At 42.2% G+C, this 26,799-nt stretch overlaps 2 protein-coding genes across 2 annotated transcripts; one reads left to right on the top strand and one right to left on the bottom strand.

Moving 5' to 3' along the window:
* Nucleotides 1–791: 791 nt before the first annotated feature.
* On the top strand, nucleotides 792–11,875 carry LOC109909130 (multidrug and toxin extrusion protein 1-like). The gene is made up of 17 exons (XM_020508080.2): nucleotides 792–1,069; nucleotides 1,688–1,789; nucleotides 2,072–2,140; nucleotides 2,443–2,591; nucleotides 5,446–5,488; nucleotides 5,644–5,688; nucleotides 6,238–6,335; nucleotides 6,490–6,587; nucleotides 6,690–6,803; nucleotides 6,928–6,995; nucleotides 7,237–7,345; nucleotides 7,478–7,553; nucleotides 7,673–7,742; nucleotides 7,973–8,105; nucleotides 8,465–8,559; nucleotides 9,488–9,571; nucleotides 9,674–11,875. Exons 1-17 carry the CDS (start codon nucleotides 920–922, stop codon nucleotides 9,974–9,976), a joined length of 1,806 nt encoding a protein of 601 aa, XP_020363669.1. The 5' UTR covers nucleotides 792–919; the 3' UTR covers nucleotides 9,977–11,875.
* LOC109909435 (multidrug and toxin extrusion protein 1-like) lies at nucleotides 10,653–18,952 on the bottom strand. The gene is made up of 17 exons (XM_020508477.2): nucleotides 18,598–18,952; nucleotides 17,750–17,851; nucleotides 17,447–17,515; nucleotides 17,087–17,235; nucleotides 16,791–16,833; nucleotides 16,632–16,676; nucleotides 16,443–16,540; nucleotides 16,213–16,310; nucleotides 15,797–15,910; nucleotides 15,540–15,607; nucleotides 15,265–15,373; nucleotides 15,048–15,123; nucleotides 14,668–14,737; nucleotides 12,239–12,371; nucleotides 11,881–11,975; nucleotides 11,753–11,795; nucleotides 10,653–11,612 (listed from the first exon to the last, which is right to left on the bottom strand). Exons 1-17 carry the CDS (start codon nucleotides 18,739–18,741, stop codon nucleotides 11,380–11,382), a joined length of 1,689 nt encoding a protein of 562 aa, XP_020364066.1. The 5' UTR covers nucleotides 18,742–18,952; the 3' UTR covers nucleotides 10,653–11,379.
* Nucleotides 18,953–26,799: the final 7,847 nt, after the last annotated feature.

Here is a 26,799-nt window from a genome sequence, read left to right as displayed (position 1 = left end):
GTTACAGATGGCCAGGTAAATGAAGCAGGCTGGATCTTCAATTGCTTTATGCCAGTGTACTGACCGGGTGATCTTTGCTGCTCTGACAAGGTAGATTGTCAGACACTTTAACATTTGATGCTACATCCTTCACAATGATAAACACACATCTAGTTGAATAGTTTGAATTTGACTTTGCAGTTGAGGTGGATTGCTTGGTCAGAAGCTAAGATTGTTGTCATAAAAATATTATCAACAATCACTGTATGCTCTTAATCACCTATCTCATTTATTTTCGCGTTGAGGAAAGAGGATGACGATAAGGTTAATTGCATGTATGTAAATCATTATGTTTCTCTCTGTTGGCACTCCCCATCCATTTGATACAAACAAAGCATAAATACCCAACAAGTATTAGTCATTCAGTTAAAAGACCTGCAATAGAAATATTGGTATTTATTGGTCTCTTGGTCCTTGTTGAATGCCAAGAGTGTGCAAAGCTGTCATCAAGGCAAATGGTGGCTACTTTAAATAATCTAAAATATAGTAACAACTTTTTTGGTTACTACATGATTCCATATGTGTTATTTCATAGTTTTTATGTCTTCACTATTATTCTACAATGTAGAAAATAGTAAAAAATAAAGAAAAACCCTTGAATGAGTGTCCAAACTTTTGACTGGTACTGTATTTTGGGTTGAATGTGTTGTTCTGTTTATCTGAGTCCTTCTATTATGCAATGACAAGGCACTTGAGATGCTTCACGCTTGTGTTTAATATGTAAGCCTTTTGGGATGTTGAAACTTTGCATTGGTGACCTGCTGACCAGAGCAGTGCTTACACAGCTGCAGAGGAGCTGTCTGTCTGACAGTGACAGGGGAGTTACAGCAGTAACACTATTGAGGACTGAGAGGGGACACACACAGACACAGAGGCAGGGATGGAAGAGTCTGGGCCCACTTCTAATTCTAGTCCACCTATAATGGAGGAGTCTAGTGCCAAACTGTTCTGCTGCCGCTGGGTAAGGCACAGAATCCCCCTGGCACATAGAGAGGAGCTCTACCACATTCTCCGGATGACTGGACCCTTGGTAAGGACTGGCACTGCCCACCGAGCCTGTTGTGTGTTATTGTGTTTCCCAAATGGCACCATATACTCCTTATATAGAACACTACTTTTGACCAGGAATTGCATTATAAAGGGAATATAGGGTGCTAATTGGGACACAACTATTGTGTGGCATTGTTTGGAGTGGATAGCTCTGTTGTCAGGGTTATAGGTAGATTACTCTGTGAGAGTGAAATACTAGGCTACAGGATGTACTGTGCAGTGCATACTAATGGCACTATGATTTATTCAAAGTACACTCCGAGGGCCACTAAAGCCCATCAGAACTACTGTTTCAAGTATATTTCTCTTGATTGACTTAGAAGTAATGTCTGTCCCACTGGGCAGAGACATCAGTTCAGCGTCTAGTTTTGATTTACATTTGGTTGAGTTGTCAACTATTGTGAATTCAACGTGAAATCAACAAAACATTTCACCGTGTCATTGGATTTAGGTTCAAAGTGAGGTGAAATGTCTTTACGTTGATGACTTTTAGCAAATCCAATGAGTTTTCCACATTGATTCAACATCATCACATAGATTCTTGGGTTTTTGCCCAGTAGGGTGCTTGTTATTGTTTATGAGTGTTGTCTTCCCCTAGCTGCTATCTCGAATCCTAAACTACCTGCTTCCGTTTGTCATCACTATGTTCTGTGGTCGCCTGGGGAATGAGATGTTAGCTGGCTATGGCCTGGCCTGCGCGGTGAGTCAATCCTCTGGCTATGTTGTGTACTCTGCTGGAATCTATCAACTTAGATAAGAAAATGTCCCTTAGTATGTGGTTGGAGAGGAAAGGAGGGAGTATGGAAAGAAATATTACAACATCACCTCAGGTCCCTACAGATTCTGGTATTCATTTGAAGAACCACAAGGAAGGGGATAGGAATAATCAATAATCATTAAAAAAAAACATTAACATACTGTAAGAATGTAAATCTTTATGTAATCGTGTGCTGTAAATGTGTTTGATGGTCATCTTCTTCAGACTATTAATGTTACGACTGCAGCAACAGGAGGTGGACTTGCCTTAGCATGTGACACTTTGGTATCTCAGGTATGTACGTGTAAATGAAACATACAGTAGTTGAAGTATACGTTCCTGTTGAAATATATGCAACAGTCAGAGTCTGTGACCCTAACGATAATGTCTTATCTCATTCACGCTGTTGCGTGTGTGTGTGTGTGTGTGTGTGTGTGTGTGTGTGTGTGTGTGTGTGTGTGTGTGTGTGTGTGTGTGTGTGTGTGTGTGTGTGTGTGTGTGTGTCTGTGTGTTTGTGTGTGTGTCTGTGTGTCTGTGTGTGTCTGTGTCTGTGGGTCTGTGTGTCTGTGTGTGTGTGTGTGTCTGTGTCTGAGCAGACATTTGGTGGTAAGAACCTGCAGCGTGTGGGGGTGATTCTCCAGAGGAGTGTGTTGATCCTACTGCTCTTCTGTCTCCCCTGCTGGGCCATGCTCCTCAACACCCAGTCTATCCTGCTGGCTCTGGGCCAGGAGCCTGAAGTGGCCAGGTACGGTGTAAAAATCAAATCAAGTCAATGCTATTTTTTATTTTTTATTTCACCTTTATTTAACCAGGTAGGCCATTTGAGAACAAGTTTTCATGTACAACTGCAACCTGGCCAAGATAAAGCAAAGCAGTGTGACACAAACAACAACACAGAGTTACACAGGGAATGAACAAACGTACAGTCATTAACACAATAAAAAAATCTATATACAGTGAGTGCAAATGTAGTAAGATTAGGGAGGTAAGGCAATAAATAGGCCATAGTGGCGAAATAATTACAACTTAGCAATTAAACACTGGAGTGATAGATGTGCAGAAGATGAATGTGCAAGTAGAGATACTGGGGTGCAAAGGAGAAAAAATGACCCGGAGCCAGTGGGTTTGGCGACGAATATGTAGCAAGGGCCAGCCAACGAGAGCATACAGGTTGCAGTGGTGGCTGGTATATGGGGCTTTGGTGACAAAAAGGATGGCACTGTGATAGACTGCATCCAATTTTCTGAGTAAAGTGTTGGAGGCTGTTTTGTAAATTACATCGCCGAAGTCAAGGATCGGTAGGATAGTCAGTTTTACGAGGTTATGTTTGACAGCCTGAGTGAAGGATGCTTTGTTGCGAAATAGGAAGCCGATTCTAGATTTAATTTTGGATTGGAGATGCTAAATGTGAGTCTGGAAGGAGAGTTTATAGTCTAACCAGACACCTAGGTATTTGTAGTTGTCCACATACTCTAAGTCAGACCCATCCAGAGTAGTGATGCTGGACGTGCGGGCGGGTGCGGGTAGCGATCGGTTGAAGAACATGCATTTGGTTTTACTTTCATAAGAGCAGTTGTTGGCCACGGAAGGAGTGTTGTATTGCATTGAAGCTCGTCTGGAGGTTAGTTAACACAGTGTCCAAAAAAGGGCCAGAGGTATACAGAAGGGTGTCGTCTGCGTAGAGGTGGATCAGAGACTCACCAGCAGCAAGAGCAACATCATTGATGTATACAGAGAAAAGAGTCTTCCTGAGAATTGATCGCGTACATCTCGGTCACGTACACGTATTTTGCAGATGTTATTGCAGGTGCAGCAAAATGTTTATGGTTCTAGCTCCAACAGTGCAGTAATACCTAACAATATAAAGCAATACACACAAATTCCACAAAATTAAAAGAAAGGAATTAAAAAATATCAGAACAAGCAATGTCAGAGTCCAGAATATAAATATACTGTATATGTATATGATGGTGTGTATAGACAGTATTGATAGTATATGAATAGAAAAGGTGTCCACAGCAGTATTTATATAAGATGAGCATTGACTAGAATACACTATACATATGAAGAGGGTAAAGCAGTAATGTACAGTACCAGTCAAAAGTTTATACATTTGAAGGTCAGTAATGGTCAGTCATGAAGGTCAGTCAATGTGGAAAATTTCAAAAACTTTGAAAGTTTCTTCAATTGCAGTCACAAAACCCATCAAATGTTATGATGAAACTGTCTCTCATGAGGACCCCCACAGGAAAGGAAGACCCAGAGTTACCTCTGCTACAGAGAACAAGTTAATTAAAGTTACCAGCCTCAGAAATTGCAGCCCAAACGAATTCTTCACAGAATTCCAGTTACAGACACATCTCAACATGAACTGTTCAGAGGAGACTGCATGAATCACGCCTTCATGGTCGATTTACTGCAAAGAAACCATTTCTAAGGGACACCAATAATAAGAAGAGACTTGCTTGGGCCAAAAACCACAAGCAATGGAGATTAGATCAATCTGAGTCCAAATTTGAGATTTTTGGTTCCAACCACTGTATATTTGGGAGAAGCAGAGTACGTGAAGAGTAGGTGAAGCATGGAGGTGTGATGGTGTGGGGTTGCTTTACTGGTGACACTGTCAGTGATTTATTTAGAATTCAAGGCACACGTAACCAGCATGGCTACCACAGCATTCTGCAGCGATATACCATCCCATCTTGTTTGTGCTTATTGGGGCTAACATTTGTTTTTCAATAGGAAAATGTCCCCAAAACACACCTCCAGGCTGTATAAGGGCTATTTGACCAAGAAGGAGAGTGATGGAGTACTGCATCAGATGACCTGGCCTCCACAATCACCCGACCTCAAACCCAATTGAGATTTGGGATGAATTGGAACGAGGAGTGAAGGAAAAGCAGTGCTCAGCATATGTGAGAACTCCTTCAAGACTGTTGGAAAAGCATTCCTCATGAAGCTGGTTGAGAGAATGCAAAGCTGTCTTTTTTTAACTAGGCAAGTCAGTTAAGAACAAATTGTTATTTACAATGACAGCTTACCCCGGCCAAACCCTAACGACACTGGGCGCCACCCTATGGGACTCTCAATCACAGCCAGTTGTGATACATCCTGGAATTGAACCAGGATCTGTAGTGACACCTCTAGCACTGAGATGCAGTGCCTTAGACCACTGTGCCACTCAGGAGCCCCAGTCATCAAGGCAAAGGGTGGCTACTTTGAAGAATCTCAAATATAAAATATATTTTGATATGTTTAACACTTGTTGTTCCTGATCAGGTCACATGGTCAGGAAATATATGAGGCCTTACTCACACTGTATGACTCAGACCAGAGCAAAGCACAGATACAGCTGATCCACGGTGCCGTGCCTCTGATGCTGGGTAAAGATATGTGCTTGTTTGTATGCTAACAGATTGCTGTTAGTTTCTAGATGCAATAAACATTTTGACACTGCTGCCTGAATAGGGGACTTTTATGGACAACATAATGGTACATGGATAGAGTGTAGCAGTATGTGGTGTGTATAGGGTTAATACATGGAAACACGTGTAGTAATTTAGTGTGATTTAACAGTGAATATATGCTCTGTATTTTAGGATAGCACAGCTGTATGTCATCGCCTACCTACCTGCAGTGCCAGTGAGTTGTCTGTTTTATCAAACACCTACTTGTTTAGAGTGGCTTCAATTTAGTCTGTTTTCAACTCGCTGGCTCCATTAACCTATTCTTATTAGATGAATAGAACATCCTCTCCTCCCTGTCTTTGTCATTTACTCTGTATCTCTTTATTTCAGGCTATTTTCCTGCATCAACTTCAGGCTTCTTATCTCCAAAACCAGGTACACTGACCGTGCTGCTGGGCTACAAATGACTTGTTTTGTTCCTCACACCTCATCGCATCCATAGAAATAAGAATGAATAGAATGGCCTTGGAAGCTCTTACCCTGGCAATTGACTGGTAAACTCATAGGTACACTCGCAATGGCTGCCAAGTATTGTAATGCAATCATTTTCATGTTATTTTGGAATGTTCTATCAAGTGATGCTGGATTACCATGGTAATGTAGCATGTTCATTCAAATGATGCTAACTGATGTGGCTCGTGGTTTTTTTGTAATGTCAGTTGAGTTGACTCAACAAATCACAGCACAGATTGAAGGGTACACTTCCTGATTTTACTTCCTGGCATGGGTACACTCAAAATGGCTGCCAGTTCACCCATTATGCCATCAATGACTTATATGGAGATGCCCTTTCTACTCATTCTTATTTCTATGATGGCATCCTCATCCCAGTCTCTTGTATATCATCTGGGTTCAGGAGTAAGACAATCATAGGTGTGATTCTGATGTTTATAATCATATCAACGAGTGTGTTTCTGTGCTCAGGGGATAATACTACCTCAGATGTACACAGCAGCAGCGGCCAACATCGCCAATGTGGTGACAAACTATATCCTGCTCTACTGGATGGACCTGGGAGTTATGTAGGCGTGCTTACACAATAACATTGATAACAGTGCCATATTCTTAACAGTCAGTAACATAGTCAGAGTATCAAGTATGTACCTGCCAGTGTAAGTATGCAATGCTCATTATCATTTCATGGAGTGTGTTTCTGTTTGTGTGTTTGTTTTCTAGAGGGTCGGCAGCAGCTAATACACTCTCCCAACTCTACATATGTTCCTTCTTGTTTGCTTACATTTGTTGGAAGAAGCTACATGTGAAAACATGGGGAGGTAATAGAACGTCCACATCTCTGTGATTGTGCCTGATGAATGTGACCCACTGAAATCGACTGGTTTGTGTTGGGATGAACAGGCCATTGTCTCTCCCTGCAGGCTGGACTACAGAAGCGCTGCAGGAGTGGGGCTCTTATATGAAACTAGCCATCCCCAGTACACTGATGCTGTGTTTCGAATGGTGGATCTATGAGCTTGGGGGGTTCCTTGCAGGTACATTTCAGCTCTTAAGGTTAACACCAATGAACAGTCACATTCCAAAGGCCAAAACAACCATATTTATTTAACATCCACCTCTGCATTCTTCCCCCTCTCTCTTTCCTTCTCTCTTTCTCAGGCATGCTGAGTGAAGTGGACCTGGCTGCGCAACACGTGGTCATAATGCTGGCTTTCATCAACTACATGGTACTGTGTACAGAACTCCTTACACACCCACCCTAACAGTCCTATCATGGAAACCAAACAAAACCTAATGCCCTGGCTATCCAGTCCAAATAAGTTGAAGAATAACCCAAAATTGTAGGCTACAGGTCAAAGTAAAATTTGAGGTGAAAACACACATTAACTTTGTTTGAGGCATGGTTAGAATAAGACAGCAAGCTGTTTATGAGGTGTCTAGTTAATGTGTTGTGTTGTGTGGGTAAAGTTCCCCCTGGGGATCCAGGCTGCAGCATGTGTTCGTGTGGGGAACGCCCTGGGGGCCGGAGACACAGCCGGGGCCATCCTCACCAGCAAGGTGTCCCTTGCCCTGTCAGGTCAGCTCATATGGCCCTGGTTTAAACCATCTATGGTGATCTATGGTGAACTAAAATGACAATAATTACTTTGACAAACTAGTAGTTATTTTGCAGTAATGCTTGGTCTTTTTCCTCTGTCCCATGCTCTAGGTTCAATGGCAGTAATTCAGGGAATCATGCTGATCTCTACTAAAACAGTAATCGGCTTCATGTTTACTTCTGATGCGTAAGTACATATACATACATATATACATATACACATATATTCAACATAATGATTCAAGTCAAGACAGTCCCAAATTGGAACCTGACCATCTCAATAACTATGCTCTCTTTCCTTTTCAGGCAGATCATAGATCTGGTCTCTCAACTTCTCAATGTGTACTGTGTTCTTCAGTTCTTTGATGGGCTAGTGGTAAGTGCACTCAAGTGGTTTGTAACCATTGAAAAATTAATAACATTTTATACAATAACACTGCTACAATAAGAAGTCATTAATATACAGTGGAATAAGAGAGATAGTCTGTGTATTTGTCCGGGACCCAGGAACATTGGTTGAATGAGTGATAAGCCATGAAACCTGGTAACAGTGTTTGTCTCTCTCTGTTAACACCCACTAATCTGAGATTTGTCTGTCTGTCCCAGTGTGTGTGTATGGGAATCATCCTGGGCACGGGCAAACAGAAGATAGCAGCGATGGCTAATCTCATCACCTACTACTGCGTGGGCCTTCCACTGGGCATCTCTTTGATGTTTGCAGCTGGCCTCAGGGTTGTAGGTATGTACTCAGTTCTGAATTTTATGAAAACCAAACACAATTTTAGACATCCTTTTCATGACCAGAGGTCTTTGGTCATTCTTACTGCCTTGCCATATACTTGCAACAGAAGTATGGTTATGATCAAATTCAGAAATGTGGTACAAAAACATTCAGAAAAATAGTTGCTCTCACTAGCAATTAAGAATCATGAATAGCAGAGCTATTCTGTATTGAAGATGACACAATGCTCTCCTCTCCTCTCCTCTCCTCTCCTCTCCTCTCCTCTCCTCTCCTCTCCTCTCCTCTCCTCTCCTCTCCTCTCCTCTCCTCTCCTCTCCTCTCCTCTCCTCTCCTCTCCTCTCCTCTCCTCTCCACAGGGTTCTGGTTAGGCCTGTTAATCTGTGTAATTCTACAGTCCAGCTTCTTCATCACTGTCATCTTCAGGCTCGACTGGAGGAAAATGACAGAGAAGGTACGTCACCAGTGGCTTTTCACTTCCCTATCTGGGACATACAGGGACTCAGGTAATTGAGAGACTGACAGCCCATACCTCTATCTTTATGGTTACTGTGAAGCATAGTAGTGGCCTAGGGCAGCCTCTATCTTTATGGTTACTGTGAAGCATAGTAGTGGCCTGGGGCGGCCTCTATCTTTATGGTTACTGTGAAGCATAGTAGTGGCCTGGGGCGGCCTCTATCTTTATGGTTACTGTGAAGCATAGTAGTGGCCTGGGGCGGCCTCTATCTTTATGGTTACTGTGAAGCATAGTAGTGGCCTGGGGCGGCCTCTATCTTTATGGTTACTGTGAAGCATAGTAGTGGCCTAGGGCGGCCTCTATCTTTATGGTTACTGTGAAGCATAGTAGTGGCCTGGGGCGGCCTCTATCTTTATGGTTACTGTGAAGCATAGTAGTGGCCTGGGGCGGACTCTATCTTTATGGTTACTGTGAAGCATGGTAGTGGCTTGGGGCGGCCTCTATCTTTATGGTTACTGTGAAGCATAGTAGTGGCATGGGGCGGCCTCTATCTATATGGTTACTGTGAAGCATAGTAGTGGCCTGGGGCGGCATCTATCTTTATGGTTACTGTGAAGCATAGTAGTGGCCTGGGGCAGCCTCTATCTTTATGGTTACTGTGAAGCATAGTAGTGGCCTGGGGCGGCATCTATCTTTATGGTTACTGTGAAGCATAGTAGTGGCATGGGGCGGCCTCTATCTTTATGGTTACTGTGAAGCATAGTAGTGGCCTGGGGCAGCCTCTATCTTTATGGTTACTGTGAAGCATAGTAGTGGCATGGGGCCACCTCTATCTTTATGGTTTCTGTGAAGCATAGTAGTGGTCTGGGGTGGGTGAAGGAAAATGTTTGCTGTCAGCATCATGGAGTTGAACTGTTTGTGACAGGCTGTGAAACGAGCTGGAAAGGCTGGACATATGGTGTCAATGAGGAGTATAGTTGCACCTGACCACACAGAGAACAATGGCAGGGTGAGTGGAAAATGTTGCTCAGTCCTATTTTTTATGTTATTTATACTATACTCTCGCAAATAACATTGTTCTAACACAGATTGTGCCTTCTTCCACACCCAGACAGTGAATGGATACATGTCAGTGAGTGCTGAGGTCCAGGGGGACCTCAGGGGAAGCAATTTGACCCCAGAGGTGCAGAAGGAGGATGGGAGCCCCAGAGCCCTGCTCTCCACCACCCAGCTGGTCCTGAGGAGAGGTTTCACCGTACTGGCTGCCATTGTCATCCTAGCTGTGGGGACAAGTGTACATCTTCTACTGCCTCTACCAATCAGCTCATGGCGCCATCTGAGTGTAGACTGGAGCAACACTACCTTTACCACTACCTACCCCCCTGAACTCACCCCATCAACAGTTCTCATCTAGGAGTAATACCTGGGCGACCCAGAACAGACCCTGTAGCAAGACAGTCATAGTGTGCTGTGTCACTGAATCTGTTATTACACCAATTATTAAACGTGAATCAGATTTTTCCTGCAATCTAGAGCTATAATCATTATGTATATTTTTCTGTAGGTTATCTATGCATACCTCTTACCTTGTTCAATTGTCATTTTAATTAATGATGCAAATTGATTCTTTAAGAAATGTTATGCCTTCAGTACATTTAGTAAGGACTTGCTTTTCTAAAGTGTAGCAACCTTGGCAGCAGGCATGCCCAGCTAAGATACAGTAATTAGACAAGCTACTCTAACTTGATTGATAGCCTGACATGGTTTGTTAGAAACACTCGTCGGCTGTCCCCCTAGGAGAACCCTTTGAAGAGCCCCTTTTGGTTGCAGATAGAATCCTTTTTGGTTCCAGGTAGTACCCTTTTGGGTTCCATGTAGAGGGTTCTACATAGAACCAAAAAGAGTTCTGTCCTACAAAAAGGGTTCAACTTGGAACCAAAAAGGTTTATCCTATGGGGACAACCTCAGAACTCTTTTGTGATCCTTTTTTCTAAAAGTGTAAGTATGAAGTTGGGAATCTATCTAGCTGGTTAGCTAAAGCCAATTTCAAAAACTTGCTAGGTGGCTAGTATTACAGAGAAACAACAAAGCATTTTTGATTTGATATATTCATCAAGAAGGAATCAATAGGCTACACAGCTTGATCAAATTCATTTACAATTATACCCTTCTGCACATCACCGGCAGCTAAAATCAAATCAAACGCTGTGTGTGTCACTCTCTCTCTCCTCCTCCACTGCATGCAGTAGAGTATCTAGCTTCCTGCATAGGCATTTCTTTGCTCTGTGCACCTTGGAGAGAACCACTTACTAGAAAGACTAAAGGGGGGTTTGGGGTGTTCTCTTTGCCTGGTCCAGTCAGTGTGCTGTAAAAATACTGTAAAAATTGGACAAATCTGAGGGGGCACGTGCCCCCTATGGGCATGACGCCACTGGTTTTGGAATGAATTAATAGAATGCAATACAAACATTTAGGATGGTACAGTGTGAGTCTGTCTTTACTTTTTAGTTTACAATATATCATATTACCATGAGAAAACATTAGGTTTGATTGGTTTGTGTAATCAGCTCACAGTGTGATACAGTTTCATTCAGATGATTAATGAAAGGTCCAGAATAAGTAACCCCTTGGCTCCTCACAGACCAACAGTACTGGAAGTTTGGCACCATACTGTAGTTTGGCCAGCTCCTCTTCACTCCTATCGTCTCTGCTTCTTTGCTTAGGTGGTCCTCTGACCACTCTCACTGAGTGGAGCTATCTCTGGAACCCATTCATTTTGAAACTGGAACATTTTCTCTGGAACTCACTCTGTGTTCATCAAGTGAGGTTGGTGAGCAGTAGGTTGATGATGATTCCCAGGGCTAGGATGAAGAGCATGACACACAGAGCCAGGGCCCTCTGCATTATTAGGGCCCTGTGGGCCAGCAGTGCCCCCACCTTGTTGAGGGCCACCCTGTCCCCAGCCTCAGCCCCATCTTCAGCCAGGGCATTTCTGTCTTTGTGGCCCTCACATGGAGCTGAATCATTTGAATGGGACTCTGGGGCCATATCTGTCACACATAAACACACCTATTAGACAGAGCATTCTTTCTTACATAACCAAGAATAAAATGATACCTTTGTAAAGCCATAGAGAGAGTTATGATGAACAGTAAAGTGAAGGGTCAATGATTGATGTAGACTTTCTTACCCATGTCTGTAGAGTTCCCCTGTACCCCAGCTCTGATCTGGGCCTGCAAACAACCCAACACATCATTAAGATCCCCCTTCAAGGCATTTACATTAAATTAAATAAAGACTTGTTATGCCTGTGTTCACCTCTACAGTGGCTTTCTTCCAGTTCATTCTGGATAGATAGACGATGAGGAAGGAGGACTGTAGGAACACACAGGTAAACAGACCGGTCCACAGGCCTGGGAGAGGAGAGGACACATAACAGTCAAAGAAGAGAAGACAACTGAAAGAGGCTGTAGGGAGATTGGCGGCAGTTTGTCTTCTCTTAAGCCAACTTGTCACCTTGCTACACAAACCAACAATGTGATGTTGTTAAAATACGAAACAGTCAGGTGCCCAGGTGCAATATTGGAGCAATCAAAAGACTAAAAAATAAATGTGATACTGTATTACCCCATAAACTCATAGGACAAAATTCAGAATACGTTATAGATGTTCTTACCCATGATTCCAAGCTTGGCAGCAAACATCAGGGACACTCCAATAGGAAAGCCAACCCCATAGTAACCCAGGATGTTGCATATCGCCCCAACCTTCTGCTTCCCTGCCCCCCTTATAATACTACCTGAGGCAGCCTGAGGAAACAGGAGTACCAGACATGGTTACTGTTCCACTACAAACATGTGTGCAGTGCCTTCAGAAAGGATTCACAGCCCTTTACTTTTCCAAATGGTTGTTGTGTTACTGGCTGAATTTAAAATGTATTAAATTGAGTTGTTTTGTCACTGGCCTGCACACAATACGCCATAATGTCAAAGTGGAATTATGTTTTATTTTTATTTATTTTTTATTAATAAATAAAAAATGAAAAGCTGAAATGTCTTGAGTAGAGTATTTAACCTCTTTGTTATGGCAAGCTTAAATAAGTTCAGGAGTAAAAATGTGCTTAACAATTCACATAAGTTTCATGGACTCTGTGTGCAATAATAATGTTAGACATGATTTTTGAATGACTACCTCATCTCTGTACGCTACACATACAATTATCTGTAAGGTCCCTCAGTCGAGCAGTAAATTGCAAACATAGATTCAACAACAAAGACCAGGGAGTTTTTCCAATGCCTCGCAAAGAAGGGCACTGATTGATAGATGGGTAAAAATAAAAAAGAATGGTGAAGTTTTCAATTAAACTTTGGATGGTGTATCAATACACCCAGTCGCTACAAGAATACAGGCGTCATCCCTAACTAAGATGCCGTAGAGGGGGAAAAAATGCTCAGGGATTTCACCATGACGCCAATGGTGACTTTTAAACAGTTACATTGTTTACTGGCTATGATAGGAGAAAACCTAATTGACAAGAGTAAAAAGCTGGAAGCCTGTACAGAATACAAATACTCATGCATCCTGTTTGCAACAAGGCACTAAAGTAATACTACAAAAAAATGTGGCAAAGCAATTAACTTTTTGTCCTGAATACAAACTATTATGTTTAGGGCAAATCCAATACAACACATTACTGACTAACCCTGTCCATATTTTCAAGGATAATGGTGGCTGCATCATGCTATGGGTATGCTTGGAATTGTTAAAGGACTGGGAGTTCAGGATAAAAAATAAATGGAATGGAGCATAGCACAGGCAAAATCCTAGAGAAAAACCTGGTTCAGTCTGCTTTCCACCAGACACTGGGAGAGGAATTTACCTTTCAGCAGGACAATAACCTAAAACACAAGGCCAAATCTACACTGGAGTTGCTTATCAAGAAGACAGTGAATGTTCATGTGGTAAGGACAAATGCTGGATATAAAAAGCAGGTAGAGAGTTGACATTTCATTTAGCACAAACATGGAACAGGGCAGGAACAGTGTCAGAACCAGATAAGACAAAGATATATGACAATTAATGCTGATGCGGGGGACAACCTAGAGAACAGACAGATATAGAGGAGGAAATAAACACAGGTGAGTGAGTCCAGGTGAGTGTAATGAATCGCTGATGTGAGTGACGAGGGGAGCAGGTGTGCATAATGATGGTGGCAGGAGTGCGCAATGCAGGGAGCAGGCGTGACAGTTTCGGCTTAAATTTACTTGAAAATCTAAGACCTGAAAATGTTTGTCCAGCAATGATCAACAACCAATTTGACAGGGCTTGGAGAATTTAGAAAATTGTAATGGGCAAATGTTGCACAATCCAGGTGTGGAAAGCTCTTAGAGACCCAGAAAGACTCACAGCTATAATCGCTGCCAAAGGTGCTTCTACAAAATATTACAATTCAGGGGTGTGAATACTTATGTAAATAAGGCATTTCTGCATTTCATTTTCAATACATTTGGAAATATTTCTAAAAACAAGTTTTCACTTTGTCATTATGGGGTATTGTGTGTAGATAGGTGAGAAAAAAACATATATTTCATCCATTTTGAATTCAGGCTGTAACACAAAATATGGAATGAGTCAAAGGTTATGAATCCTTTATGGAGGTACTGTATAGACAGGTAACTTCCAAAATAAAGGAAACCCTTGAGTAAATGAGGGATGCAAAGTATATTGGGAGATTAAGGTAAAGGTTTTAAAAAATATTGAAAGCAGGTGCTTCCACACAGGTGTGGTTCCTGAGTTAATGAAGCAATTAACATCCCATCATGCTTAGAGTCATGTATAATACTGCCCATTATTTTCGCTACCATGGCTAGAAGAAGAGATCTCAGTGACTCCCTCCACTTCTAGAAATTATGCCAAGGTGCATTGAAACTGTTCTGGCTCGTGGTGGCCCAACATCCTATTAAGACACTTTATGTTGGTGTTTCCTTTATTTTGGCAGTTACATTTAGATACATAAATACCTTTGATATTATAAAAAGTGGATCCATATTGTGATGAGTAAAGGGAGCTATAAGTTGTGATACAGTAGAAGCATTGACTCCTTACCGATATTGCATATAACAGAAGAAAAGGGGCGTAGAAAGCCATAACTTGAGCAACCCTCTCTCTGATCTGCCTGTTGGTAGAAATTCAGGGTGAATAAATACATTCAGTTATGTAGAATCAATGACAGAGACACCTCACCCTAGTTAAAGTGTAAAGGAATATGTAAGCAAAGTTCAAGACAGTCTGTATTACAGTGAGTGACTTAGTTATGTCATAGAGAAAGGTTATTAATGTTCACTCTCATACACAGGTCTGGTGATAACGATACAATAAAACACACCAGTGATGTAGTAAAACACAACAAACTGCTTAGCCATGGTGACGATCAACAGATCCCAAAGCCACTGGAGTTGTAAATTACCATAGACTACATTACTCACTCATCATATGTAAAGACGTAGGAGATTTTGTCCTTCAGTATCCCAACAAGAACCGACAAGCACACAGAAACGGACCCTGGACAGAGACAACAGGTCATGCACAGACGGAACACATATCTCCAGTAAAACTTTGAATCCTTTAATTATTGTATAAATGCTTCATTTGCTGTTGTCAAGCTTTGAAATATCATTTGGGGTGTTTGGCAGGCACATGTACCAGCACAGAACATGGCCAGCTTGGCAGACAGCTTGGCCTGCTCTGTATCTCCAGCCCCCAGTGCACTGCCCACCCTCACACTGCCTGCCACACTGAACCCTAGAGGGAACTGACAACACACACACACACACACACACACACACACACACACACACCATGATCAATCTCTGGGACTGCAACCTATTCATTCACTTCCTATGTGCGTGGTGTGAATATATAGTATGATGGATGAACATTTGCCGAAAAGTTCAAGTAAATCTCAACTATATATTTACCATGTAGCAAATGCTTGCCAGTTCGAAGACGACTGATTGTGCTCCAAGCTCCACCTCACTTATCAGACCTGCCATTGAGAGGTAGTGAGACAGGATATCAAACGAAAGTAGAAACACTGTAGTATCTAAACAGTTTGTAATGTGTAGAAGTATCCACAAGAAAATAGTCAAATATAGAGCAACATTTCACTTTTAAAAAATAGATCAATGGCATTCACAGACATCAAAACAACCCAAATATCTATCTGTTATCATACCTGCTAGAAAGCCTCCAATCTCATAAGTCCACCACTCCACACACAGCATGATCATGCTAGGAATAGCCAGGTGGATGTAGGTGCCCCAGTCTTCCAAGCACTCCCAAGACCAACCTACAGGGGAACACAAGGCTCGGACACTGGGACCGTCCCTGAAAGGTTCATGCTAATGTTCTCACAGAAGGTGTTTGGGTCTAAACCAAAACCATGCTGTGTTAATACATTAGGAAGCCACAAACAGAGCACTTGGTTTGACATGGCACTGCTGTTCCCCTCAATAAATGCATACTAATAAATGTTTTATTATGCATCCCTTTGTATGTGATCCATTCAAGTCACAGACTGGGAGTTCAGAGAGTTCAAAGAGTTTGTGGATTTGGTGGTATAATCTCTACTTTAGTGTAATCATGTCTCACCTGCCCAGGTGGCCTTGTGTAGTTCCTTCCACAGGATGTAGGCATAAAGTATAGCAGCCAGAGAGAACTGAGAGATGGTGTTGGCCCACGCAGACCCACTGTCAACAGAAAACAATCCACAACATACATTACATCCTATAGCCCTCAGTGCTAACAATTACCATCCCATTCTATAGCCCTCAATGGTAATGATGGTGACAGAGGATTCCCTCTCTGGGGATGACACTCACGCTACACCCAGGTCCAGAACATAGAGGAAGATGTAGTTGATGAGGGCATTCAGTACGTTGGCCACCACACCTGTGATGACCTGCGGCCATATGATTCCCTGAAGGACAATAAAGTATCTTTCAGATCAAATGGTCAGGTTATAATTCTCTTTGCAGGGTGACTGACCTGAGGTCTAGGTTAGCTCTAACCTGATTCTGTAGATATCTGGCCTCCAGCTGATAAATAAATGTGGCCTGTTAAAAAATAAATGATAAACATGTTTTAGTAAGTTATTGACATGGGAAATTAACTATTTTCTTAATTGATTGTGTGCAAGTGTGTCTGGGTAGATAGATAGGTATACTCACTGGGAGTGCTGGCATAAAAATCTTCACATACACCTGAGACAGCCTAAAGTGAAATATGAGAGCTCTGTCAGAATGATCCAAAACAATAATCACATTCTACAAACCAATCTCTACATGTCACTTTGTGAATGAGAGAAAACAGCCAAATTCAGAGATCTAGTCTGCGTCCCAAATGGAATCCTATTCCCTATGGGCCCTGGTCAAAAGTAGTGCACTATATAGGGAATAGGGTGCAATTTTAGACATCTGTTAGATCTGGGGTAACTGTTTGCAGTGACTGGAGGGGTCTGATCTACCTGGCGACCTCTGGGCTCTGTTTGACAGCCAGGAGGATTGGTTCTGTGTTGATGAGAACAGCCCAGCATGGGAAACAGGCCAGAAGTTGAATGAGGATGGCTCTCTGTACAATGACCCCAACTTTCAGGAGGTTACGGCTCCCAAAAGTCTGCAAGGAACCATAATCAAGTTCACCTTTGAGTGGCACGGCAGGATAATGTAGCTCTGGTCCGGGGTGTTAAATGCTCCTTGCTGAAGCTGAGCCCCAGCAAGCTGCGTGTGACCCCCTGGACCAGAGCTAGGGTGAAGGCACCTTGGATAACATTTTGGAGACAGTGCTCTGTGTTAGGAGGAGGAAACAGACCAGGTTTCATTCCTACCTGAGATATGAGTGTGTCACACGCTGATGATAAACCATACCCAATGGAGACACCTGTAACATTAATCACCTGGAAGACCAGAATAGAGATTTTGAGAATTTGTTGAAAATGTCAATATCATGGTGTACTGTAATTTCAATATTACCACAGCCAGGTACCAGTCTGTTTGTGCCATCATGTTTGGCATGACAAGGAGTGGCAAAAGTCACATGATGGCACAAACAGACAAGTACCCGGGATAATATTATCCAGAATTGTTGTAATAAAAAAGTGATATAAACTCATAAATCAATCAATACTTACAGCTATGGCGAGAGTGACCCCTGCCAGTTCTGTCTTCCCCAAATGGCCGCAGAAAATTGTACTGACGAAACTCACTAAAAATACCATGAGCTGAGCCATAACCTGGTAAGAATAGAATACATCCACAACATTTGATAAATCCGTTGATGTCGTTGTACATACTATCAGGCATATGTGGAGTGAATAGGCCTAACACTATGAAGTGTTAAACAATCTACGGTTTGAGGTAATTCCAAGTGATTCAGGTTAAACAGACCAGGTTATATATGAATCAATGATTCAGGTTAAACAGACCAGGTGATAGATGATTCGATGATTCAGGTTAAACAGACCAGGTGATAGATGATTCGATGATTCAGGTTAAACAGACCAGGCGATAGATGATTCGATGATTCACAGACCAGGTGATAGATGATTCGATGATTCAGGTTAAACAGATGAGGCGATAGATGATTCGATGATTCACAGACCAGGTGATAGATGAATCAATGATTCAGGTTAAACAGACCAGGTGATGGATGATTCGATGATTCACAGACCAGGTGATAGATGAATCGATGATTCAGGTTAAACAGACTAGGTGATAGATGAATCGATGATTCAGGTTAAACAGACTAGGTGATAGATGAATCGATGATTCCGGTTAAACAGACCAGGTGACAGATGAATCGAGGATTCAGGTTAAACAGACCTATATAGTATGCCAGATACCAGTAACCTATAATTATCCAGTGTGCCAGTGGCATTTAAGTGAATTCAATAATATGCAAGCATCACTGCCAAATAACAATAATAATGTAATAACTTTGACCTAATTGTGGGCAAAATGTAAAAAATATGTTTCTTACCACAGGCCCAGCCATTGTTGATAATTCAAGAATTTCTTTTTTGAATTCAACAGGAATCAACCTGCGAATACATCTCAAACAGCTCCCACATATTGTCAATTCATTCCCATTCATCCTGCTCTCTACAATCCCATTAGAATCCATTTCTAAAGACTGTCGCTCAGAAAAGTCTGCATGGTCAAGTGAGAACAAGGTGGTATTCTAGCTGCCAGCTGCCAGAGCGAGACTTCCTATCTGATGACATCCTTTGTCACTCCCTAGCTCTGACTTAGCTGTACACTGGCAATCTCAACTAGCATTGTTAAACATGATTTCCAATCAACTGCTGGACAAAGTTCACAGTCTTTTGTCAATTCTGCAACTGCACCACATGATGGAGCTCTTTCCTTCCTCTGCAAACATCAACATTGTTTGAAAATAAAGTATTTTTTCGCTAAAGCCGTGTTCTAGAGCAGTTGTTCCCAAACTTTTTATAGTCCCGAACCCCTTCAAACATTCAACCTCCAGCTGCGTACCCATCATTGTAAGCCTGCAACACACACACTATATGATACATTTATTAAACATAAGAATGAGTGTGAGTTTTTGTCACAACCCAGCTCGTGGGAAGTGACGTAGAGCTCTTATAGGACCAGGGAACAAATAATAATATAATAATAATCAATAATTTAGCTCATTATTTAGCCATCTTACATATAAAACCTTATTTGTTCATCAACAATTGTGAATAACTCCCCACAGGTTAATGAGAAAGGTGTGTTTGAAAGGATGCACATAACTCTGCAGTGTTGGGTTGAATTGGAGAGAGTCTCAGTCTTAAATAATTTTCCACACACAGTCTGTGCCTGTAATTAGTTTTCATGAAAGACCGTATTGCCCAGCGACAGCCCCGAAACCTGAAGGATCTGGAGAAAGTCTGTATGGAGGAATGGGCCAAAATCCCTGCTGTAGTGTGTGCAAACCTGGTCAAGAACTACAGGAAACCTATGATCTCTGTAATGCAAACAAAGGTTTCTGTACCAAATATTAAGTTCTGCTTTTCTGATGTATCAAATACTTATGTCATGCAATAAAATGCTAATGAATTACTTAAAAATCATACAATGTGATTTTCTGGATTTTTGTTTTAGATTCCGTCTCTCACAGTTGAAGTGTCCCTATGATAAAAAATACAGACCTCTACATGCATTGTAAGTAGGAAAACCTGCAAAATCGACAGTGTATCAAATACTTGTTCTCCCCACTGTAGGTACATGGTTGCAAAGGTTATCAGTGTCATAACAGCGCGATTTGCCAAGGCAGTATACTCTGAGCACAGACCTATCCATAAATCTGGCAGTGGCTTCTGATTAAATAAAATTTTCAGAGAACCGCTTGTTGCAATTTCAATGAGGCTCTCTTGTTCAGATATCTGTAAGTGGACTGGAGGCAGGGCATGAAAGGGATAACGAATCCAGGTGTTTGTGTCGTCCGTTTCGGGAAAGTACCTGCGTAACTGCGCACCCAGCTCACTCAGGTGCTTTGCTATATTACATTTGACATTGTCCGTAAGCTTGAGCTCATTTGCACACAAAAAATCATACGATGATGGAAAGACCTGTGTGTTGTCCTTGTTAATGCAGACAGAGAAGAGCTTCAACTTCTTAATCATAGCCTCACTTTTGTCCCACACATTGAATATAGTTGAGGAGAGTCCCTGTAATCCTAGATTCAGATCATTCAGGCGAGAAAAAACATCACCCAGACAGGCCAGTCGTGTGAGAAACTCGTCATCATGCAAACGGTCAGACAAGTGAAAATTATGGTCAGTAAAGAAAACTTTAAGCTCATCTCCCAATTAAAAAAAAAAAGTGTCAATTCTTTGCCTCTTTATAACCAGAACTGTATGTTGTAAAAGCGTTACATGGTCGCTGCCAATATCATTGCATAATGCAGAAAATACACGATTGTTCAGGGGCCTTGCTTTAACAAAGTTAACCATTTTCACTGTAGTGTACAAAACGTCTTTATAGCTGTCAGGCATTCCCTTGGCAGCAAGAGCCTCTTAGTGGATGCTGCAGGGTACCCAAGTGGCGTCGGGAGCAACTGCTTGCACACGTGTTACCACTCCACTATGTCTCCCTGTCATGGCTTTTGCACCATCAGTACAGATACCAACACATCTTGACCACCAAAGTCCATTTGATGTCACAAAGCTGTCCAGTACTTTCAAAATATCCTCTCCTGTTTCCCTGGTTTCCAGAAGAGGATGGCTTCCTTAATTGACCCTGCATGAACGTAACAGACATATACCAGGAGCTGTGCCTGGCTCACCACGTCTGTTGACTCATCCAGCTGTAATGCATAGAATTCACTGGCTTGTATGCAAAGCAGTAATTGTTTCAAAACATCTCCTGCCATGTCACTGATGCATCGTGAAACATTGTTGTTTGATGAAGATATTGTCTGTATAGTTTTTGGGCCTTTTCCCCCAGCACTGTCCCAGCCATATCCGCGGTAGCAGGAAGAATTAAGTCCTCCACAATAGTATGGGGCTTGCCTGTCCTAGCCACTCGGTAGCTCACCATATAAGTTGCTTCTAGACCCTTCCTATTAATGGTATATTTTGCTTTAATACATGTCTTACTATTCGAAATTGTCTTAATTATTGCTTATTTTTTCAAATTGGCATGTTTCGTTTTTAAATGTCTGCGCAAGAGTGAAGGTTTCATCGAGTTGTGAGAGTACCTTTGCACCTATAACACACTGGCTGAGGAAAGGCACTGCTCCCAATATAAGTGAACCCCAAATCGATGTAGTTCTCAGCGCCTCTTCGATGGTCCATCGTCCCTGTCTGTAAGGTGCTTTCCCAGGTAAGGGGGCAGTAGCTCTTCGGCCGCATCAGATTCACAACTGTCAGTGTCCATGGTAGCTGGGTTAACAACAAATGTAGAATTACTGATGCTAGCATTGGATGTGCTCGTGGAAGCAGAAAAACTTGTCATCGACAGGTGCTGGTGCTGGACTGCTGGTTTTAGCAGTACTACCAGTACAGCTGTTATGTGTCTTACTTGTTGAACCATTTATCCATTTTTGAGCAAACGGAAAGAGCAGCAGCTACGTTTGGCTACATACTGACCGTTAGTGGAATTCCCGCGAGAGAGTAACGGTTAATGTGATTGGATGTTAATTATTTGAGTCGACTACCTGTATTTGACATTGTGTTGTTATATCGCTGAACACTAGATGGTTTCATTTGATTTTTGGCAGTGAAATGAGGCTACTTAGGCGAGAAAAAAAACATCACCCAAATGTATAACCCCGTTGGAAAATATAAATGGACTATGAAAATGTTAATCACATTTTTATTTGGCGTACCACCGACGGCATTATCCAGTTTGGGAATACATGTTCTAGAGCATAAATTTTGCTCAGTAGCTGATCACCGACTGAGCAGACAAATAATGAGTAGTCATTTGAGATGATTTGGAGATCAGTCAGTCTGTTATGGGCGACTGCAATATAGTCGATTTCAAAAACAACCAGGCAATTTGAACAATGACATTTACAAAGGTCTAAAGCTGTTCCTGTTTGGCCCTGTCCGGGGGTGTCCTCGGATGGGGCCACAGTGTCTCCTGACCCCTCCTGTCTCAGCCTCCAGTATTTATGCTGCAGTAGTTTATGTGTCGGGGGGCTGGGGTCAGTTTGTTATATCTGGAGTACTTCTCCTGTCCTATTCGGTGTCCTGTGTGAATCTAAGTGTGCGTTCTCTAATTCTCTCCTTCTCTCTTTCTTTCTCTCTCTCGGAGGACCTGAGCCCTAGGACCATGCCACAGGACTACCTGACATGATGACTCCTTGCTGTCCCCAGTCCACCTGGCCATGCTGCTGTTCCAGTTTCAACTGACCTGAGCCCTAGGACCATGCCCCAGGACTACCTGACATGATGACTCCTTGCTGTCCCCAGTCCACCTGGCCATGCTGCTGCTCCAGTTTCAACTTCCACCTGACTGTGCTGCTGCTCCAGTTTCAACTGTTCTGCCTTATTATTATTCGACCATGCTGGTCATTTATGAACATTTGAACATCTTGGCCATGTTCTGTTATAATCTCCACCCGGCACAGCCAGAAGAGGACTGGCCACCCCACATAGCCTGGTTCCTCTCTAGGTTTCTTCCTAGGTATTGGCCTTTCTAGGGAGTTTTTCCTAGCCACCGTGCTTCTACACCTGCATTGCTTGCTGTTTGGGGTTTTAGGCTGGGTTTCTGTACAGCACTTTGAGATATCAGCTGATGTACGAAGGGCTATATAAATAAATTTGATTTGATTTGATTTGATTTGATCAAAAAGGATACTCCTATGGCAGGGGGCGGCAGGGTAGCCTAGTGGTTAAAGTGTTGGACTAGTAACCGGAAGGTTGCAAGTTCAAATCCCTGAGCTGACAAGATACAAATCTGTTGTTCTGCCCCTGAACAGGCAGTTAACCCACTAGGCCGTCATTGAAAATAAGAATTTGTTCTTAACTGACTTGCTTAAATAAAGTTTTTAAAAAATAAATGCGGACAGCCTCAGAACCCTTTTGGAAATATTTCTCTAATAGGCCTACATTTGACACTGTTTGTGTCATTGTATGTACAGTGTTTTGCTTTGTTTTGTTTCATATTAATGCTTACAATAGCTCTTATAATGGGATGGAGACTTATATTCATGGAAACATTACATTTGGTTATTCCAATTTAGTTGTGTTGAAAACCAATTGATTGTCAGAGAATTGATTGTCAGGGTACTTCTCTCGGGTCAGCGTCAACTCAATTTGGGTACCAAGGACACAAAGAAAGGCTTTTTGTCCCACTGTCTTGGCTCTGTCCTTTTTTAACTTGGATGAGAGAAAATTCAATGAGTTAAGAATGTCTGGTTCATTTAATTAGAGAGTGATTTGGCCTGTGGGAAAGCATCAAACACTATCTTCTGAGTATGAGGAGAGGTTGATTCTATCAGACAGGCCACATATTGTCTGCTTTAGTAACTGATACAGTGGCTAAGTAGGGGGGCAACAGAAGCTTAGACATCCTGTAAGGCTGATCTATGAAACTCTCTCCATGTCTGAATCAGCATGACTCAGTGGATACAACTTAGGTGTATCAGGTACACAGATACCACACAAAGCTCCCATTTTCCCTGTCCTCACAGACCTTAGTGGTGTCATTGACTTTTGCTGTGTTTGAGCTGAGGTAATAGATATTACTTTGGAGGTCCCAAGTGACCTTAACATGCACCATTGAACAACTATGTGTCTTATTGTCCAGAATGAAATTGTGTTCAATAGCACACACATGGTTAATAACAACACGAGTTCTGCTGTGCTGTGTAAATTTACCAAAGGCCTTTACTTGTCTATAGAATATTTTTTTATGCAACCTCAGCAAAGAATATAGCTACCATTCTCCCTTTCTTACTGAACACTTAAATGTATATATAGGTAATAATAGAGGCTATGATACACGAGGACTTGTTTCAATTGGATAATGAGTGGGTGTTGCAGAGGCAGCAAAGAGAGAGAAAGGCACTGTAATTACATAAGCTTCTACCCCCTTAGGACGTTAGATCATAGTTAGATCACAGTGATCTGAGAAGTACTATACACCCAGCTACTCCTTAAGTATCTAACATTTTAAATTCCCAAGACTGTGGTTAGGGTCAGGGCTTAGCTAAGATATTATATTTTCTTCCTTCCTTCCCTTCTCAGTCTCCTCTCTGCCCCTTGAGGTTCACATAGCCCACAATAAAGTGCAGTTTTGGGATGTTTTAGCTGTCAATGGCCATATCGTCTTGTAGGATTCAACCATTAAAAACCTGTAGAGTGTCTATGAAATGTCTGCTGTCTTGTCTAGACTGTGAAACATGCCCTCTCTATACAATTCTTTCATGTTAGTGAGATGTTTCACCAGGTCTCCACTGTGTGTTGTATTGAAGTGGAGCTATAGCCCTGGATACTATCAATAGGAGGTTGTGAAATTGACTATTTTGTCTGTACAACAATACTGGGTTTCTAGTGAATCTCCTGACCTCGCCAGGTTCATGCAATCTCTCAGTGGTGGGACAATGACACATTCTTTTCTTTCTCCACAGGTAGAACCATTCAGCCAAAGCCTGTGCTGTGTTGGTGTACTGTGCGCTAAGTTTATTGGATCATCTGGGCCTATGTACCAAACCACCAATCACTGAGAAAAGGAGCAGACGAAAACAATAGTACTGTCAGAGTAAGCTGTGAAACTCTGCATGTTTTAGTCATGAAGTTGAGAAATAGCTAAGGAGTAGCCGAGAAGGACTGCTACTGAAACGTTGTCATCTCCTGCTTGCTGTTCAAACACGTTCTCTAGAGCCACGTTTATAGCTGGTTCTAACATGTGTCCTTTGTCTTGATCTTGTCCACATTCTGATTGTATCCACATTTTTAGACAGGTGTTTTAGACAGGCAATTAAAAGACTCATTGTGATCTGACTGTAATCAGATCTTTTTGACCACCTCCGCAGGTAGTTAGGGACTCATTGTATCTGGATCAATCATGTGTAAACAGATATGGATGGTCAGACCATTTAAATCATCATTATACCAGTCTCTAAAATCATTGACAGGTAGCACCATTGACTTATCGCATCAATAATTGTCTTAAAATAAAAACATTTTTACATTTTGAAATGTAAATATCTGTCAAATAATCTGCATACAGGGAGGCAGCAGGTAATCAGGAAATCTGGAATCTCCCCCACATTTAGTCAGGAATATGAATAAATGTACAGTATTTCTTACAAAGGGCTTACTTTGATCATAACTTACAACATGTATTTCTATGATAGTTGTTTATAGGTCTCAAATAAACTCAGCAAAAAAAGAAACATCCTCTCACTGTCAACTGCATTTATTTTCAGCAAACTTAACATGTGTAACTATTTGTATGAACATAACAAGATTCAACAACAGAGACATAAACTGATCAAGTTCCACAGACATGTCACACCCTGACCTTTGATACCCCTGCTTTTCTATATATTTTGGTTAGGTCAGGGTGTGACTAGGGTGGGTACTCTAGTTTTTGTACATTCTATGTTTTGTATTTCTATGTTGGCCTGATATGGTTCCCAATCAGAGACAGCTGTTTATCGTTGTCTCTGATTGGGGATCATATTTAGGAAGCCCTTTTGCCCACTTTCTGGTGTGGGATCTTGTTTATGTATAGTTGCCTTAGTGCACATCTGTAGCGTCACGTGTTGTTTTGTTCAGTGAATTTCGATTTATTAAAATGATGTGGAACTTTACTCACGCTGCGCCTTGGTCCGATCCTTACGACGAACGTGACAAGACATGTGACTAACAGAAATTGAATAATGTGTCCCTGAACAAAGGGGGGTCAACATCAAAAGTAACAGTTAGTATCTGGTGTGGCCACCAGCTGCATTAAGTACTGCAGTGCATCTCCTCATGGACTGCACCAGATTTGCCAGTTCTTGCTGTTAGATGTTACCCCACTCTTCCACCAAGGCACCTGCAAGTTCCCAGACATTTCTGGGGGAAATGACCCGAGCTCTCGCCCTCCGATCCAACAGATCCCAGACATGCTCAATGGGATTGAGATCCGGGCTCCTCGCTAGCCATGGCAGAACACTGACATTCCTGTCTTGCAGGAAATCATGCACAAAATGAGCAGTATGGCTGGTGGCATTTTCATGCTGGAGGGTCATGTCAGGATGAGCCTGCAGGAAGGGTACCACATGAGGGAGGAGGATGTCTTCCCTGTAACGCACAGTGTTGAGATTGCCTGCAATAACAACAAGCTTAGTCCGATGATGCTGTGACATACCGCCCCAGACCATGACGGACCCTCCACCTCCAAATTGATCCGGCTCCAGAGTACAGGCCTCATTGTAACGCTCATTCCTTTGACAATAAACATGAATACGACCAGACAAAACCACGACTCGTCAGTGAAGATAAACCTTTTGCCAGTCCTGTCTGGTCCAGCGACGGTGGGTTTGTGCACATAGGCAACGTTGTTGCCGGTGATGTCTGGTGAGGACCTGCCTTACAACAGGTCTACAAGCCCTCAGTCCAGCCTCTCTCAGCCTATTGCGGACAGTCTGAGCACTGATGGAGGTATTGTGCGTTCCTAGTGTAACTCGGGCAGTTGTTGTTGCCATCCTGTACCTGTCCCCCAGGTGTGATGT

Source organism: Oncorhynchus kisutch, linkage group LG18 (genome assembly GCF_002021735.2).
Source record: "Oncorhynchus kisutch isolate 150728-3 linkage group LG18, Okis_V2, whole genome shotgun sequence".
Taxonomy (NCBI): domain Eukaryota; kingdom Metazoa; phylum Chordata; class Actinopteri; order Salmoniformes; family Salmonidae; genus Oncorhynchus; species Oncorhynchus kisutch.
Note: the sequence above shows the minus strand (reverse complement) of the source record. Positions and strands in the feature narration are given on the sequence as shown.